At 60.4% G+C, this 16804-nt stretch overlaps 2 protein-coding genes across 5 annotated transcripts in view; both read right to left on the bottom strand.

Moving 5' to 3' along the window:
- The window catches only part of MYO15B (myosin XVB), a 28958-nt gene extending 24941 nt beyond the window's left edge, over window positions 1–4017 (bottom strand). Inside the window, 7 exon segments of the mRNA XM_077852458.1 lie at window positions 102–205; window positions 452–574; window positions 893–971; window positions 1127–1236; window positions 1491–1554; window positions 1946–2590; window positions 2720–4017. Coding sequence (XP_077708584.1) covers window positions 102–205; window positions 452–574; window positions 893–971; window positions 1127–1236; window positions 1491–1554; window positions 1946–2590; window positions 2720–4017 — 2423 coding nt within the window.
- Window positions 4018–8830: 4813 nt separating this feature from the next.
- LLGL2 (LLGL scribble cell polarity complex component 2) overlaps window positions 8831–16804 on the bottom strand; it is a 33320-nt gene continuing 25346 nt past the window's right edge. For 3 of the 4 annotated variants that reach the window (XM_077854229.1, XM_077854230.1, XM_077854231.1), the window contains exons 10-26: window positions 15981–16135; window positions 14494–14711; window positions 14355–14422; window positions 14055–14208; window positions 13861–13965; window positions 13182–13474; window positions 12923–13073; window positions 12444–12594; window positions 11719–11835; window positions 11432–11598; window positions 10762–11026; window positions 10410–10563; window positions 10111–10139; window positions 9822–9869; window positions 9583–9625; window positions 9396–9457; window positions 8831–9189 (exon numbers count right to left, since the gene is read on the bottom strand). In XM_077854229.1, the coding sequence (XP_077710355.1) occupies window positions 9182–9189; window positions 9396–9457; window positions 9583–9625; window positions 9822–9869; window positions 10111–10139; window positions 10410–10563; window positions 10762–11026; window positions 11432–11598; window positions 11719–11835; window positions 12444–12594; window positions 12923–13073; window positions 13182–13474; window positions 13861–13965; window positions 14055–14208; window positions 14355–14422; window positions 14494–14711; window positions 15981–16135 (2188 nt within the window). In that variant the 3' untranslated portion in view covers window positions 8831–9181. The remainder of the gene's footprint in view (window positions 9190–9395; window positions 9458–9582; window positions 9626–9821; window positions 9870–10110; window positions 10140–10409; window positions 10564–10761; window positions 11027–11431; window positions 11599–11718; window positions 11836–12443; window positions 12595–12922; window positions 13074–13181; window positions 13475–13860; window positions 13966–14054; window positions 14209–14354; window positions 14423–14493; window positions 14712–15980; window positions 16136–16804) is intronic. The other variant, XM_077854233.1, reaches the window with a different exon arrangement.

Genomic DNA, 16804 nt, shown 5'->3' with positions numbered 1-16804 from the left:
GACACACTAGGGGCTAGACCCAAGGGCAGCAGCCTCAGGTTCCCAGTGAAGGGAAGTGATCATGAGTGCTCCCTGTGCCCACCAGGACTCCCGGCACTCACTGCTGCAGGCAGAAGCAGAAGACCTGGCCAAAGCGGCTGGCGTTGGCGTTGAGGACTGTCTTGGCGTGGCCAAAGCTGCTGAGCAGGAGCAGCGCGCCATCCAGCTGTGTGGGGGAGGAGCATTCAAGCGTCCCTGGGCGTGGCAGTGGTAGCCACTGATCAGCTGAGGATACTTTGCGCCCAGGGGCTGTGCTCACCCCTGAGAGGCTCAGACCCCCCTACCCGCCCCATGGTAGGCAATGCCTGGGGCTGTCCCCAAGGAGAAGCCTGAGGCTGGAGACCACTCTCCTGGCCCAAAGGAGAAGGAAGGTCCCTCCTGGATCCCTGGGAAAAGGCCAGCTGCCCCTCACCTGACATCTTCTGTCCCTTGTCTGCTCCCTTGCCAGGCTGCTGAGGAACTGCACAATCTTTTTGGCAGCTTCTGTCTTCCCGGAGCTACTGTGCCCACTGCAGGAGGGAGGAGCCGACAGGGTCTCCGGGAAGGGGCACAGAGGACACCCCACTGAGCCCAGGAAGTGGGGTATGCCCACCTGGAAGTGAACAACCCCCGCACACACAAACACACCTGTGGAAATGTGGAAAGACAGACACAGGGCATGGAGACCAAAGAGAAAGAAGTCTCCAAGATGCCACATTCAAGGGCACAGGGATGACTTAAGCCAGGAGCACAGCCCTTACCAACTCCATCGCTGCTGCCCAGCAGTGGACTAGACCAGCAGCTTCAAATGCAGACCCCACGTCCCCTGCGTCCCAGCCCTGAGTGGTCTGTGGGTTTAGCGGGGCACCACCACTCACCTGAGGAGAATGCATGTGCCCTGCCCGGTGCTCTGCGACAGGCTATAGGCTGATACCACGACGGCCAAAATGTGTCTGAAGGAGGAGGATAGGGAGCCAATGAGAAGGCTACCAGAGTTGGGCCCTCCTAGGTGCAGACAGGACCCTCAGTCCCCAGGGTCTCAGGGGACATGCTGGGGCTTGGGTGCCCAGGGAGGTGAGCAGAGGGTTGGTGGGGCAAAGTCACGTACGGGGTGGTGTTAGGGGCCTTCTTGGGGTGGTAGCTGGCCAGGACCTCAGCTGAAAAGAGAGGCAGGGGCCGGCGGGGGTTCAGAGAGAGCAGAAGAGGCCCCCCAAAGGTCTGGGGAGAGAAGTAGATGCTCTCATCAGAACATGGAGAAAGCACCCCTACTTCCTCTGCTACAGTTGGAGTGGGACTCGGGTGCTCCCTGGCCCAGTCCCCAGCCCCTGGCTCCCACTCTGCAGGTCCCCAATGAGGGTTCAGCACCCAGCCCTGGGAGGAAAAGGAAGGAGAAATTCTAGAAGTGCCAGAGGGCCCTCTGATCCCAGGAAACGGAATCCCACCCCACCCACCCTCCCCAGGTGCCCCCATACGTAGATTCGGCCCAGATGAAATCTCTTCTTGAGGCACAGCAGCACAGAGCTGTTACACACTGGTCTGTGGCGACAGCAGGATAGAGGAGCGGGGAATTGGGGGCAGAAGGAGGTCCTGGGTTAGTGCTGCCACCGGCCGCGGAGGTACTTTGGGCAAGTCGTGCACCCTCTCTGAGCCCTGACCAGAACACAGGGGCCCGGCTGCCAAGTGAGGTACCCACTTCATGGGGGCTACCAGCAGGACCAGGTCGCTGACCCAGAGGCAAGCTGTGAGCCAGAGAAGGAAGTCCCAGGCAGGGCTCCTGATTTTCACCCCTCTCCTCCCCTTCCAGCCAGAGGACCTCTGGTAAGGTACAATCCCTTCTACGGACACAATTTATAAAACTGGAGGTAGGGTGGGATAGGAGGAGCTGTGGGACCCGGGCGCCACGCGCCTGGAACTGCCTCCCGCTCACCGCAGCAGAGCCAGGTCCTCCGTGTCTTCCAGACCTTCCCCGGGGCTCCTGCCCTCAGCGTCCAGTGCGGGCGGCAGCTCCAGGCCGGGCCCCAGGCTCAGCTCCAGGTCCCTCTCCAGCGCTTCCTCGGTCTCGTCCTCGGGCTCCCACCGCTCCCTCGGGGACCCGCAGGGGCCGGGGCTCCTCTCCCACCGCACGCGGGTCTCCAAGGTGAGTCTGGGCAGCAGCGCGTCGGCGCCAAGCCCAGGGTCCTGGCGGGGTTCTGAGCTCTGGGCCCAGTGGACCCGGGCCTCGGCCCCCAAGGTCTCGGGCTCCGCCTCGCTGCTGGAGCCGCTCTCGTCGAGTGGGGGCTCGTCGTGGGCAGGAGGGTCGAGGAGAGACCCTCGGGGGGACCCGGCCCCACTTTGTCCACTCGCCCCGCGCCCCTCACTGTCTCCCGAGGCTCCCGCACAAGGCCGAACGTGCCCCTCCGCGGGTGGGGCGTCCGCGGACGCGTCCTCTGAGCTCCGGCTGCTCGACGCCCTCCCAGTCCTGTGGATCCTGGGGAACACGACGGCGAACTTGGGATCCGGAGTCCGGTCCTCGTCCTCCGAGGGGTCCCCGGGAGCTGGGCTCTTCGCAAGCTGCGGGGAGCTCGAGCCGCCGCTAGGGGGAGCCCCGGGCCGTCCCCCCAGGCCCGCTACGCCCGCCAGGCGCAGCACGAGGCGGCGCCGCGGCCCCGCCCCCCGGCCCCCGCCCGCCCGCGGCCCCGCCCCCCGGCCCCCGCCCGCCTGCCGCCGCCGCCGCAGCCACCGCAGGAGACCCAGGGCGCGCACGACGCGCAGGAGCCGCTCCTTGAGGCCGGTGCAGCCGGGAGCCGGGGCCGCGGCCTGGGGAGCCGGGGCCGGCGGCGCTTTTGCGCGGAGCCTGCGGAGCGCCACGAGGGCGGCCAGCGGCGCTGGGTCCCGGGGCCCGTCTTCTCCTCCAGCCCCAGATTCGCTGTCGCCGGCCGCCTCCGGCACCTTCGCCACCACCTTTCCGACCTGGCGGCGCCGAGTCGCGGCGGCCGAGGTCTCGGCCCTTCCAGCCTCGGCGCCCTGCGGCTCAGCGTCGGGCGGCGCCTCGTTGTCTCTCGCGTCCCGGGGCAGCCTGGGGCCCCGAGAAGCCCGCGAGCTCCGGGGGACGCACGCGGGGCTGCCCTCGAGGGAGCTGGAGGCCGCGGCGTTTTCGCCGGGCCCAGTCTCTTCGGCTCCAGCGGCCCAGCTCGCCGATCTTGGGGCCGCCCGTGGGCCCCCTCCTGGCCCGGCCCCCTCCAGGCTCGACTCCGTGTCTGCCCCGGAATCCTCGCTCTCCTTCCTCCGTCCCGCTCCCGACGACCCTTCCCGGCTCCGGGGCTCAGCGCTGTCCCCGTCGTCGCTGAAGAGCCCGTCGCTGCTGGCGCGCTCGCGGGGTTCCGGCGCCGGCTCCGACCCGGGTTGCGCGTCTCCCGAGCCCGAGTCCGCTTGCGCCGGCCTGGGCCGCAGCCCCGGGGCCCCGCTGCTCCGGCGGTCGCCGTCCTGGGCCTCGCGGGCTTCGCTGTCCGGGCAAGAGCTGCCCGCGTCTCCGCCCGACGCGCCGCCCCCGGGGCCCCGGGGCTCTCGGCCGCCCTGCCCAGCCGGGGGTCTCCGCCCTTTCCCTCTATTCCTGCGGCGGCCGGGTTCGCGGGTCCTGCCTTCTCCGGGGAGACGCTCCTCCTCCCGGCGCCCGCCTCGGCCGTCCGGGTGCTGGCGGCTGTCCTTGGACCCGGGTCCCCGACGCCGCGCGCTGCCGGGTCTCCGCTGGGCCTCCTGGGCCTCCGCTGGCGGCGCAGCCCCGGGCGGCCCGCCGCCGCCGCCTCCCTCCGCGGTGGGCTCCCGGCGGCCACCGAGGGCCCCGCGGCTTCCCGGGGTGGCGGGCCCCGGGACCGACCTGGCCCTGCGGGCCTTGCCGCGACCCTGTCGGCGTTCCCGGCTGGGCGCGCCGTCTGCGCTGGCGGACCCCGAGCCCTGCTCCCCCGAGGCCGGCGCCCCGGGTCCCTCCCGGCGCTGCGGCGCTTTGCCCTTGCTGTCCCCCATGGCGGGCTCCGTGAAGAGGGGCTTCCCGGGGTCTCGGTCCTCTCGCCCAAGATCCCGCAGCCCGGGCGCCCCGAGCGGAGCCTGAGCGAGCGCCGCCTACCCCGGTTCTGCTCCGGGGGGACAGGCGCAGTCCACCCCCACCCCCCGGGGGCTGCAGCCTTACCCGCGAGCATTAATAATGCAGGTGGCTGCGGGTCCTGACCCCCAGGCCAACAAAGGAAGGGAGGCCGCCCAGGAAAGAGGAGACGCTGCAGCGGCAGACAAAGGCCAAGGACAGGGCAACGGTGCAGCCCGGGAGGGAGTCGCTGCGGCCAGGTCAGCCTGGCACCCCGCCGCGCTGGGGACCCACAGCTCTGCTCCTGTCTTACTGCTTGCCCAGTGGGGGGGCGGGATGGTGAGCCCTACTTCAAAGTTCCTGTCCTGACCGTCATCCTGGGGGCTCAACAGATACCCACTCCTTCCTTAGTCCTCTTGGACTCGATACATAGCTAGTATTTCAGGGCTTAGTATGTGCCAGGCACTGTTCTAAACACTTCACCATGGAGTCATTTAGTTCTTGAAAGCGCGCTAAGAGGTGGGTACCCTGAGGATTCCCATTTATGGCTCATACGATGAGGCTTACAGCTGAGCGTCCCAGTAGGGTGCCAACCCAAGCAGTGTGGCTCCCAGAGCCCTCTGGAGCAGAGGTGTGGGGGCCTACCACCAGCAGCAAACCTGACTTTCTTTGGCCCATTGCAATGTACCCCCCACAAACCCCTGGAGCAGCCAGAGAGCTCAGTGCCCCTCTCCAATCTCTTATCTTCTTAGGAAGATCCAATCCTCCTGGTTGATCCAGGCCGGGGCTTGTAGCTCACTCAGCTCTGTGATCCCTTCCCCGGCAGCCTTTCTTTTTTTCTTTTTTTAAAAGATTATTTATTTATTCATAGACACACACACACAGAGGCAGAGACACAGGCAGAGGGAGAAGTGGACTCCATGCAGAGAGCCTGACGCAGGACTCGATCCAGGGTCTCCAGCATCATGCCCTAGGCTGCAGGTGGTGCTAAACCGCTGTGCCACCAGGGCTGCCCACCCCGGCAGCCTTTCATTCAGATCTCCCCAAACCCTAGGAAAGGGATAAGATCTCAGTTGTACAGATGGGGACAGCTCAGGATAAGTGGATGAAGGCCATACAGCCAGTAACTAGGAATTGGGCACCAAACCCAGCTCCTTGACCATGACTACCTGCTATTCTGTTCCTCGGAGCTTCTGCTGGGAACTGGCTTTGGAACCAGGCAGCCTTGTCCCCTGGCTCCTTTGTTCCCTACTCATTCATCCACCTGCTTTTTTTTTTTTTTTTTAATTTTTATTTATTTATGATAGTCACACACACAGAGAGAGAGAGGGAAGAGACACAGGCAGAGGGAGAAACAGGCTCCATGCACCGGGAGCCCGACGTGGGATTCGATCCAGGGTCTCCCAGATCGCGCCCTGGGCCAAAGGCAGGCACCAAACCACTGCGCCACCCAGGGATCCCTTCCACCTGCTTTTTTTTTGCTTCTTAAAAGATTTTATTTATTTATTTATTTATTCATGAGAGACACACGGAGAGAGGTAGAGACACAGACAGAGGCTCCCTGCGAGGAGCTAGATGTGGGACTCAATTCCAAGACCCTGGGATCAGGATCTGAGCCAAAGGCAGATGCTTAACCACTGAGCTACCCAGGTGCCCCTCCTTCACCTGCTTTGCTCCTCCTCTCACCATGCTCCCTCCCTCCCTCTCTCCCAGCCCTACCACTAGCCAGGGTCCCTTGCCTGGGTTAAGGTGCTGTGCGATTTTACAGACTCTTTTAATCCTTACTATCTGTAGGGTAGGCTCTATGATTATGCTCTGTTTTATAGATGACTAAAACCATAGCACAAGAGTGACGTCATCTACCCAAGGTCACACAGTGGGTCACAGGCAAAGTGACACAGTGTTTGGGGACTGGGTCTACCTGCCTGACTTCCAAGTCTAAGTAAGCACTAAGTGTCCCACCTGTCAGTGCCGAAGACCCTCAGATCCCAGTCTCTAGACCACGTGTCCAGCTGCCCTTGGAACACCAGCAAGGCCTTGGAGTCAGCAGTGATCTCTGTCACTCACTCACCTTCTCCATCTGGCAGAGGTCCTTGTCACCTCTACTCTTGGTATCCCCACCTGCTGCTACCATCACCCCTCCCTGGACAGAAGCTGCAAGGACCTCCAGCTTCTCTCTGTGCCAGCCCAGCTTCCATTAATCCACTTTCTAGACAGTGCCAAACCCTTCCATTTGTGCATGCCTATCAATAAAAATTGTTGATCTCATACTCCTGATAGGGGAAGGTTTTTCTAGAACTGAAATAGGTGAGCCACCGACAGTAGCTGATACTTCACAGCACAAAGTACTTAAGGCAAAGCTCAGCCTCAGTGAGCATGGATGTAAATCCAATCCATGTTCAGAGTGGATATTTTCAGGTGTGTGTGTGTGTGTGTGTGTGTGTGTGGCGCTGGGTGGCTTCTGTTCAGTGGAGCTGGATCATTGCTGTGGCTATGAGGCTCTCTGTGCCATGGAAGTGTTTGGGTCTGTTGTTTTCTGACATGTTGGTGCTTGTGTTATTACCATGGTCTTCAATTCTTGGTTTCTTTGGGAGGAAACTTCATGTCACTTGTCCACTTGTGTGAGTTAATTTAGCTAACTGGACAAAAACAAGCAGTAAGCCCTTCTAAACCAGTAGTCAGAAAAGCACATGAGTCCCCATAGACTGTGTGTGTGTGTCTGTGTGGCTGTCCAGCTCTCTGGGGTGTCATGTTCTCACTCCCTCCTTGGCACCCACTTTTGGAGCATAACCCTCTGACCTCCAGACTGAGGACCCAGTGCCAACTCTATAAGGTGTAAACAGCAGAGTTTAATTTCTTTTATGATAAAAATAAAGATCCTGTGCAAAAAAAAACAAAAAAAAGATCCTGTGCAGGGAAGCGGTAACATGCTCTCTGTGACCCTGACAGAGGGTCATGAACCCGTGAACTTCGTGGACTCCCTTGAACCTCACAACAGGTCCTGAGCGGGTACTATCATTATTCCAATCCCCAGAAGAAGCTGGGACGCACAGCAGGTAGGCAATTTGCCTGAGGTCACAGAGTGGAACTCGCTGGGATTTATGCCACGGTGATCTTTGGAAGCATAAATTTCACAGGGAAATTCCCTGCTTAAGGGAAGCATCTGAGATGCTTCCAGAGTCTCAGAATCAAGTCCAGACTGTCTGGCTGGGTGTGTAGCAGTCCCCTCCTGTCTGTAGCTCTGTCTCTGTATCTACCCAGAATCCCTTCTCCACTACTTCTAGGACCATGGTCTGGGCCCCTCTTCCTTTTGAGGGACTGTTCCTCCTCATTCCTTGTGGCTTTTGGGACTATCTCAGTAAGCGCCACCCCCACTTCCAAGGAGAACAGGGGCCACTGGAGTGGCCCAAGTTAAATAGCCCAGAGACTTTTGAGCTGCACATGCTTGCCTGGAGGGTGCTAGGGAGGACGTTCCCACAGCGCATCCATCCTGGGACCTGGACCTTCGCTCCTCCTCTGCCTTGTGCACCAATCCATGTCCTTTTCTAACAGCCCCAGAGGTGGGCTCCTGTGCCACACAGCAGTGCCCCTGCCCTCGCCAGGCTCCAGGGGCGGGGGGTCCCAATCTGGCCCCAGTCACGTGGTAGTCTTGTTTTCAGAACACTTCCTGACCACCCCCTTCAGTTTTTTTGTTTTTTTAAGATTTTATTTATTCATGAGAGACACAGAGAGTGAGGCACAGACATAAGCAGAGGGAGAAGCAGGCTCCCTGTAAGGAGCCTGATGTAGGACTTGATGCCAGACCAGGAATCGTGCCCTGAGCTTTGGGGCTCAACTGCTGAGCCACCCAGGCGTTCCCACCCCCTACCCCTGCCAGCTCTGGACCCACCAGCTCCCAAGGCAAGCTGCTGGCTCCTGTCTTCTGTGGAGCACCCTCTCTGGTCATGTTCCTGCCCCAGCTTACTGTCACCCCCGGACTGCCTGCATCTTAAGACTTCCTGCCCTTGTTAGGACGGTGAGCCCCACAAGGCAGGGACCCCATGTGCCTGGCATATAGTAGATGCTCACCAAAGACAGGTAAATGAAGTAGAATCAAGTAGACCAACCCCGGGGCAGCCTGGATGGCTCAGTGGTTTAGCGCCACCTTCAGCCCAGGGTGTGATCCTGGAGATCCAGGATTGAGTCCCCCATCGGGTTCCCTGCATGGAGCCTGCTTCTCCCTCTGCCTGTGTCTCTGCCTCTCTCTCTCTGTCTCTAATGAATAAATAAAATATATATATATATAAAAAGTAGACCAACCCCCCTGGTTTATAAGGACCAGAACAGCTATCTGATCCAGCTGTTCATCTGAGGGTAAGACCTTTCATCTCTGGGCACAGTCTCTGACCTCAGCAGCAGCTCCCAGCCCTTCCCTGAAGTCTGGAAGAAGGCAACAGGTCTGAAAATACGGTGCGCGTCTTCCCCTTCTGACAGCAAGGAAAGGCCAGTCAAACCCTTCTGCCTCGACCCAGGGATGCACAGTCATGCAGACTCGCGATGGTTAACTCTTGCCATTCATTCCCAAACACAGAAGTGTAGTGTCCAGATACAACCAAGCTCAGTTTGCTCTGACTCAAATGTCTTAAAAAAAGAGATTCTCGGGAGTACTGGTCTGGTCCAGTAACTGCACCCCAGGGGCAGAGGCAAGGGACTGGCTAACCGTTGTTTCCGTAGAAAATTTCTGCATAATTAAAAGAATTAGTCATTGGACCAGTCTGGTGAAGAGGTAATGTGTTTATTAAAAATTATTTTTCCACCCAGAGGCAGTTAAAATTTATAATTTAAAACCCAGCCCACTACAAAAAGGGGAGGGAGTAAAAACTGTGCAACATTGACAAAAGAATCAACAGAGACAAGGCCCAGGACGGGCAGCCCCGTGGCCCTAGGCCCCCGCCTCTCCCGAGGCCAAGAGCAGCAGCAGGAGGGTGGACATGGGGCTCCGCTCCAGCCCTGGGCATGGCCCGGTGTCCAGTCCTCCCTGGGGTGGGGGTGGGGTTTAGGGGAGGGCAGGGCCCCAGGGAGAGCCCTCAGTAGTGTGTGTTCACGGTGTAGCTTGGACTCACAACCTGTTCACTCCGCTGTGGAAGTAGATAGAACAATGACAACTCAGGAGTCTCTTGGGTGGGCCCAGAGGCCTCGGTCACCCACCCTGAGCCTAGACACACAGCTTTTCAGGACCCCTGGGGGCATGTATGGGCTCTTCCTCCTACCCCCTCTCACCCCAGGCCAGCAGGCATACCCTCCCAGTTGCCCCCAGCCCTGTAGCAGTGCCCAGAGCCCCTACCTCCCCCATTGCTGAGGCTGTACCCCACGGTCACTCGCTGAGAACGCCAATCGCCATAGCTCCTGAAGGGCAAAGACAGGGCAGTCACCATCCATGGGGACCACTGGGAGGCCAGACGAGGCTCATCATTTCCTGAGATCTCTTGGAGCCCCCGGACCCAGCCCTGCAGGCCCCAACAGTAACTCACCCTCGGTCTCCCTCCAGCGTGCTCTGGATTTCCTTCAGGACCCCTGCAGGGTTGGGGAACAGAGGCGCTGTGAAGCCCACAGACGCTGAGCCGGACACGAATGTTTCGCCCCCTTTTACTGGCAGGGTGTTGGGCAGGTCTGCCTCCCACAGGGTAATGGCCCTCAGTTCCACCCTGGCCTTCCAAGCCTCCCTTGGAACATCCCTCAAGCCAGCCCACCAACTCCTGCCCCAACTCACTCTCGTCATTGAGCAGGGCGTGCTCCATCACTGGACCAGGCCTTTTCTCTGAAAGGCAGAGGCTGAGTCAAGCAAGCCTTGGGGCCCCTTCGGCCCCAGCTCCCTCTTTACTGAAGTGGGAGTGCTGGAGCCCAGAGCTCAGGACTGGAGGGGATGCCGTTTCTTCGCTTAGCCCAAACACATCTGCAGGCCTGGGGTTCCTCTCCTTCCCCTTCGGTCTGGGTCTGGGCCCAAGTCTCACACTGCCTCTGTCCCCCCGCACCCCTGGCCACAGGGAAGCCTGTCTTACCCTCTCCATCACTCTGGCTCCCTGAGTTCCTGTGGGGAGAGAGATGGTGAGGACTGGAGTGAGGGGGGCAGCTAGGCTCCCCCCCTCCCCAATTCCAGCTCAGAAAGCTCTGATCCCATGAAGAATGAAGTCAACTGACCGGGCCCACCCTGAGCCAGAACAAAGCCCTGCCGGGGATAGCAGCTTGCATGGGAGGGGCCTACGAAGGGGGGTGGTGAGCCAGAGCCAGGAGGGTGGGGAGCTCACAGGAGAGGGGGGTCTCAGCGAGGCACCCTCAGGCCACCCGCCTTTTTACCAACCTGGCTTGGCCCAAGGCCTTCTCTGGGCCTGATCCGTTGCGAGGGCGGCTGTGGCTCTTGGCTTCTGCTGACTCCACCAGGCAGCGGGGCTCAACCAGCCACTTGGTGGAGAGAGAGAAGCGCTCAAACTCTGAGGGTGAGATCAAGTAGAAACCTGGGGGGAGGAGAGGCCTGGCAGGTGAGGCCAGCCCGTGGCTCCTGGGCCCGGCTGCTGACAGGACTTCCCTCCCAGGAGGAATGGGGGGCTGGGGCCTCCCTCCAAGTTCTCGGCTGAGGTAAGTCCAGCCTGGCCCTGGCTGCGACAGCCCTGGCTGTCATCGCTGCGGCCCTGCCACACCTGCCCGGTGCCCACCTTGGCCGTATTTGGTGAAGACGCAGGAGGCGATGCCACTGACATCTTCCCGGCGAATGCAGCTGTACCGCACCTGGGGCTTGAGCAGGGGCAGCGAGACCACCTGCACGTCGCCCAGGTTGGTGAGGACGGCCAGGTGATGCTCCCCGTAGTCCTCGGCTCGACGGCTGCTGAAGTGGGCCACGCTGACCCGCCGCACCCGCGAGCCCTCCAGAGCGGTCAGCTTCAGCTTCAGCTTGGCACTCACCTTGGGCAGCGTGAACACCTGAGGGCACAGAACAGCTTGAACCCTGGCCAGACCATAGCGCCCTGCTTCCCAGCAGATGCCCCTGCCCTGCCCTGATTCCCAGCAAAGTCTGCTCAAGCTCTGTGCCTCTCTGCCCAGTGCTCGGCCACGCAGCCACTGCACCTGGACTGCGAGGAGGCCTGGGCTACTTCTTTCCATGTCTGTTTCTGTCCTTCCTATGGACACAGGTCCTGTTTCAGTGTCCTCCTGCTGACGCCGGGGCCCCGGACTCTACCCCTCTCCCTTTCTGTGCCTTGGTGACATCTCACATCAACTGCAGATCCAACTTCAAGTGGACCCCAGCCACTGTCATTGTGCCCAGGATCTGAGCTCCCCAGATGTCCCCTGGACTCCCCGAGGTTCCTGGTTCTACCCAAGCAACACCTTGAATTGCTCCTCTGACACCACAAGCAGCTGGTGGCTTCCCTGCATGTCGGGGCTCTTTGACAGGTCATGTGCCACCTCCAGGGGCTCAGGAAGGGGCACGCTATGTCCGTCCAGCACCAGGATGCCCACCACGGGTGCTCGGTGCATCAGCTGGATCTCCTTGGCTACAGGGCAAGAGGCAGATGGCGGGTGATAGTCAGGCGGGGGGCAAGGCCAGAGATACCACCCCAGCCTGAGCCTCAGCAGATGAGCACCCTCTGCTCTCCCCACTGCCCAGCACTCACCCTGCTCTGCCCGCACAGGCTCGTCCATTCTCCGCTCGGCGGGGGGCACGCGCAGGGCAAAGGCGTAGACGGCACCCCCATTGGTGCCAGCCCACAGAGAGGGGCAGTGGCGGGAGCCTGCCAGGAGGCAAAGGTTTATATCTAACCCAAGGCTCTGGGGGTCAGGTAGAGCCAGGTGACCTGAGCTTGCATCCTGGCCTCGCCACTCACTACCTGGGTGACTCTGAGGTCAAGCCTCTGTTTCCTCCTCTGTAAGACAGAATGGCTGTGGATCCTGCCTAACCCCCTGGGGTGTAGACAGAAGCCAGAAGGGCTGTCTGACAACCAAGGGCCCCAAGCACAGATGATCTCAAACCCAGGACAGCTCAACCCTCAAGACACAGCACTGGATATCCCCGTGCCACCCTTGCCCTGGTGGGAGGCCAGCAGGGGAGCTTCTGCAGGGCCCACTGGATGCCAGCAGGCATTTTGCGGGGGCAGAAGCTGAGACCCAGATTAAGGGACGTGTCTAAGGTCACACTTCCAGAGAGTGGGGGAGCCTGAGTATGTAGCTGGGGCAAGCTCCCTTAGAGACCCAAGCAGGGGAAAGAAAGAGGCAGGCGGAGGATCTGGTCTCCCCATGCTCCAAGCCTGGTCCTTTTAGCCAGGCCAGGTGGCAGCCCCCAATATGACCTCAGGCCAAGGAGTGCTCTCCTGGGACCCCCCACCTCAGGCTGGCCACTCACTGTCCCTCAGATAGGTGTCAGCGAAGTAGAGGGTCCGGACAAAGCCCGTGAAGGAGTCCTCTGCTGAGCGAGCTTCAATTTTCCGCTGCACGGGTGCCAGCTCCATATTCTGCACACCCACCCGCTCGGCCCTGGCGCTCCCCTCCTGCACCTGCAGTGGGTCGGGTGGGGCCTGAGTGGGAGGGGTACTCTGGCCTCCCCTTCCTGGGGATATCAGATTGCCCCACACCAATCCTTCCAGAAGATGATGACAGGCCACTGCCCGTGCCACCACCTGTCCAATGACATTTACTGAGGACTTAACCCTTTACATTTGGGGAAGATGAGGCACAGGTCACTTGGCTGGTGGGCAGTGAGGCAGGACACGAAGCTACTGGTGGGGCCCAGAGCCTGTCCTGGCAGCCAAAGCAGCTGGGGGATGGAGGCCTAGTCTGGACCCGCTGCTGGCTGCTCTGAGCTCTCCCCAGGCTCAGCCTCACCTCTCCAGGGGGACCAGCTGGCCGCCGCTTCCGGCTGGACACTCGGCTCCGACGAATCCGGCGGAAGGACTGGCGCAGGGATTTCTTTAGGGACTTCACTCGGGACAGCGGGCCCTCCAAAGCTAGCTGGTCACTAGGGTGCAGCGTGCATCTGGGGGGGGGGGGGCGCATCAGGGCATCAGTGCTGCCAGGGCCCAGGGGTCATCGCCCACTGGCAACCCTAGGTTCAGGCCTCGGCCACCCCGGGCGCGCTGCTTACTTGACAAAGACTTGCCGCCGCTGCTGGTGGTCAAAGAGGCCAAAACCATGGCTTGTGCCGAAGGCCACAAGCCGCCACTCAGAGTGCAAGGCCAAGGAGGTGACCACAGCCGGGGGCTGGCACTGCACCAACACAAAGGGCTGGAAGCCAGGCTCGAAATGCACGGGCCCTGGGCGGGCACACAGGCGCTCGTGCCCCTTCCAGCGGTAGCCCTCCTGGTCCTGCAGCAGGTCGGCCTCCACCTGCTCCACAGCATGCTCTGCTTCCTCATCATTCAGCTCAAGCACCAGCACCTGGGGGAGACGGCAGGTGGGCTGAGCAACCCCAGCACCAAGGGACAGCACAGGGACCCTGTGTGTGGACAGTAAAGGACCTGGGACTCATGCCAAGTCCCAGGGCCCAAGGAGAGCCAGAAGGCCTCTGCCCCACCCCTGGCCTTTGATCTTGGTTTTTGGAGGAGAAACAATCACCTCACAGGTCTGTCCCAGGGGACCAGGCAACCTCTATCCATTGGGAAAAGCCCAGAGCCCAGAGGAGCAGGTGATGGTCTGGTGACACCATCAGTGGGTGCTCAGGAGATGGGCCCCTGTCCTTCCTGCTCTACGACCCCGGGACGCTACCCAAAGTCACCTGACTATTCCTCCTAGCAGCACCCCCCGAGCCCAGCCCAGCCTGCTACCTGCCCTGCCGTGCCTGCCACAGCCAGGTAGCCACTGTATTTGCAGAGGAAAATCTTCTGGATGCCCAGCCTAGGATCATCACTGTAGGGGTCGAAGGAGCCCACCTGCCAATGGAGAGGAGGTCCATGGGGGGCTGTAAGTGCCAGACCCAGCCTGTCCTTGCCCACCCTAGTTTCCAGGCTCTTGGCCTTACCTTGCGGAGTGGGGGCCACTCATCCTCACCCTGGGCATTGAGGTTATCATTGGGGTCTGTGTCGGTGAGGAACACCCGGACCGTGCTCAGTTTGTACAGCAGTCGTAAGCAGACACCGGAGGCGTCCCAGAACCGCACTGTGCCATCCTCGTGCCTGTGGACAGAGTCCACCTGCCAGTCATGAGAGATGCCAGGCCAGGGGTGCCCGAGAGGCCTCGGGCTGGCATGCACCGCTCTGGGCTCTGCTCCCACCCCGTGTATTCTACTCAGCAGAAGGAGAGTGCTGTGAGAGTCGCCTACCCTGTGAGCAGCAGGTCCCTCTGGGGAGGGGCTGGGGCCAGACTGGTACCACCATCAATGGGCCACTCCTAAAGAATGAGACCAAGAAGTCCATGGGAGAGCTTGGCCCGAGGTGGGGCAGGGCTGGTGCCGGACCTACCATGGTGGAGAAGTGTGTCTGCTGCTGGTTGCCTGCAGCAACGATCCGCTCCCACAGCTTCAGGGGGATGTTGGAGACGTGGTGGGAGCAGGTGATGGCGGAGCAGTGCAGGGAGGCCAGGTAGGGAGGCTGGATTGGCGGCCAACCAGCCGTCTGCAGGTCAATCACCACCAGCTCCTCCTCAGCCAGCACCACCAGGGCATAGGGGTTGTCAAAGGCTGGGGGGACAGACAGGCAGAGGGTCAGGGGCTGCAGGAGCCACAGTCTGCCCCAGCCCAGCCCTGCGGAATCTGAAGCCCTGAGGCTGCAGTCAGGGAATGTGCATCTTAAAAACAAGCTCCAAATCCAGCAATGAACAGAGAAAATTATACACCACGACCAAGCGAGATTTATCCCAGGCGGGTAAGGCTGCCATTTCATGTGAAAATCAGTTCATGGAACCCAGCACATCAATAGGCTAAAGAAAAATACGTGATCATATCGATATAGGCAAAGTATTTAACAAAACCTAACACCGTTTATGATAAAGGAAAAAAACCCTCAATAAATTAGGAAGAGGAGAACTTCCTCAACTTGGTAAAGACCATGAAGAAGCCACAGCTTGTGTAACTTAACAGTGAGAAATGCGAAGCTTTCCCACTAAGATCAAGAATAAGGCAGGTGCCCCCTCTCTCTGCTTCCTTTTACAAGTCCTGGCTGATGCAGTAAGACAAGGAAATAAAGGTTTAGATCTGGAAAGAAGAAAGAACACTGTCTTTGTTCACAGATGATGTGATCAGCTCTGCAGAAAACCTGAAAGTCGATCCTACTCCCAGCATCCTGCATCAGGTGTGAGGAGGGAAGGGGCTGAGACAGTAGGCAAAGCGGGTTTGGAGTCTCCCTCCAAGAGGCCTGTGGTGGTGAGGCTGGGAGAACATGGCCCAGCGTGTCCTGAGCAGGCCCAGCTCGTATGGAGGGGGAGGCCCGCCCTTCTGGAAATCTGCCAGGCCTCCTCTCCAGGTTTCGACATCAGCCCTTTCTGGTCTCGCCTGTCACCAATTTATGAGGCTGACTCAGGGCTTTGCTGTCCTGGCCGGGCTCCAGGATGCTGGCTCAGAGCCGCCCGCGTTGCACCCCCTGCCCCACCCCACAGATGGGAGGGCTTTCCGTGTCCAAGCCAAGACCTCCTTGCCTCAGCTGGGTGGCTGTGAAACCCAGATCAGCCCAGGTCTGCCCTCTTTGGGCAATGGCCTATCAGAGCTGGGCAAGGAAGAGAGAGCTCAGGGCTGGCGGGAGGTGTGGCCAGCAAAGAAGAAGCCACAGGCCGGCAGGGGGAGGACAAGGCACCAAGAGGGGTGCAGTGGGGCGGAGGGACTCCGGCAGTGGCAGGGCTGGGAACAGACTGGGAACAGACTGGGAACAGACTGGGAACAGACTGGGAACAGACGGGCGCATCCCCACAACTCCCCGAAGCCAGCCGTCCACACCCATTCCGGAAGCCCGCCTACCCGCCGCAGGGTCCGCCTCAGTGAGGACCGTGAAGTCGATGATGCGGGAGGTGAAGTCAAAGGCCGTCTGCTGGCCGTCGTGGACCACCGAGATGCAGTGGCGGTCCCCGTAGCTGGCCCGTGGCATGCCCCCCTGGAAGATGGTGAAGGGCAACCTGGCAGGCACAGGAAAGCCGTGGGGTGGGCTGGGGCTCCCATCAGAGAACCCCAGGGCTGAGCCAGCAGGTGGGACTTTCCTGTGACCAATGTGGCAGGACCCAGGAGGGAGGCCAGGCTCAGGGTGAGCACCAACTCAAGGCCCCTGGGAGGATGGGGTGGACTGCTCTCACTTCCTAACTGTAGTAACCCAGGAGAACCTGGGGGTGAGGTAGGGGCTCGCAGCCTCCTCGACCTTGGCAGCTACTCCCCTGTGGTGCCCCCACCCGCTCCCACTGTTGCTTGTGAGTTGGGTCTCCCCGTATGCTTCTGTTTGAAGAAACAGGTCTCCTGCTGCAACGAAGTTTGAAACCTGCTGACCACAGGGCACCTGGGTGGCTCAGTAGGTTAAGAGTCTGCCTTAGGCTTAGGTCATGATCCCAGGGTCCTGGGATTGAGCCCCGCATAGGGCTTTCTGCTCAGCGGGGACTCTGCTTCTCCCTCTCCCTCGGCCCCTCCCTACCCCTCGTTCTTGCTCGCTCTCTCTCAAATAAATAAAATATTAAAAAAGAGAAAGTACTCTGCTAATCTGAATCATCTCTCTGGGATGGTGGAGGGAAAGGTCAAGAATGGTCACTTAGGAATTAGCCGTGACAGGTATGAATAGCCCGCTCGCCCTTCACTGGTGT

Source organism: Canis aureus, chromosome 16, assembly GCF_053574225.1.
Source record: "Canis aureus isolate CA01 chromosome 16, VMU_Caureus_v.1.0, whole genome shotgun sequence".
Lineage (NCBI taxonomy): Eukaryota > Metazoa > Chordata > Mammalia > Carnivora > Canidae > Canis > Canis aureus.
This window is presented reverse-complemented; position numbering and strand designations above follow the sequence as displayed.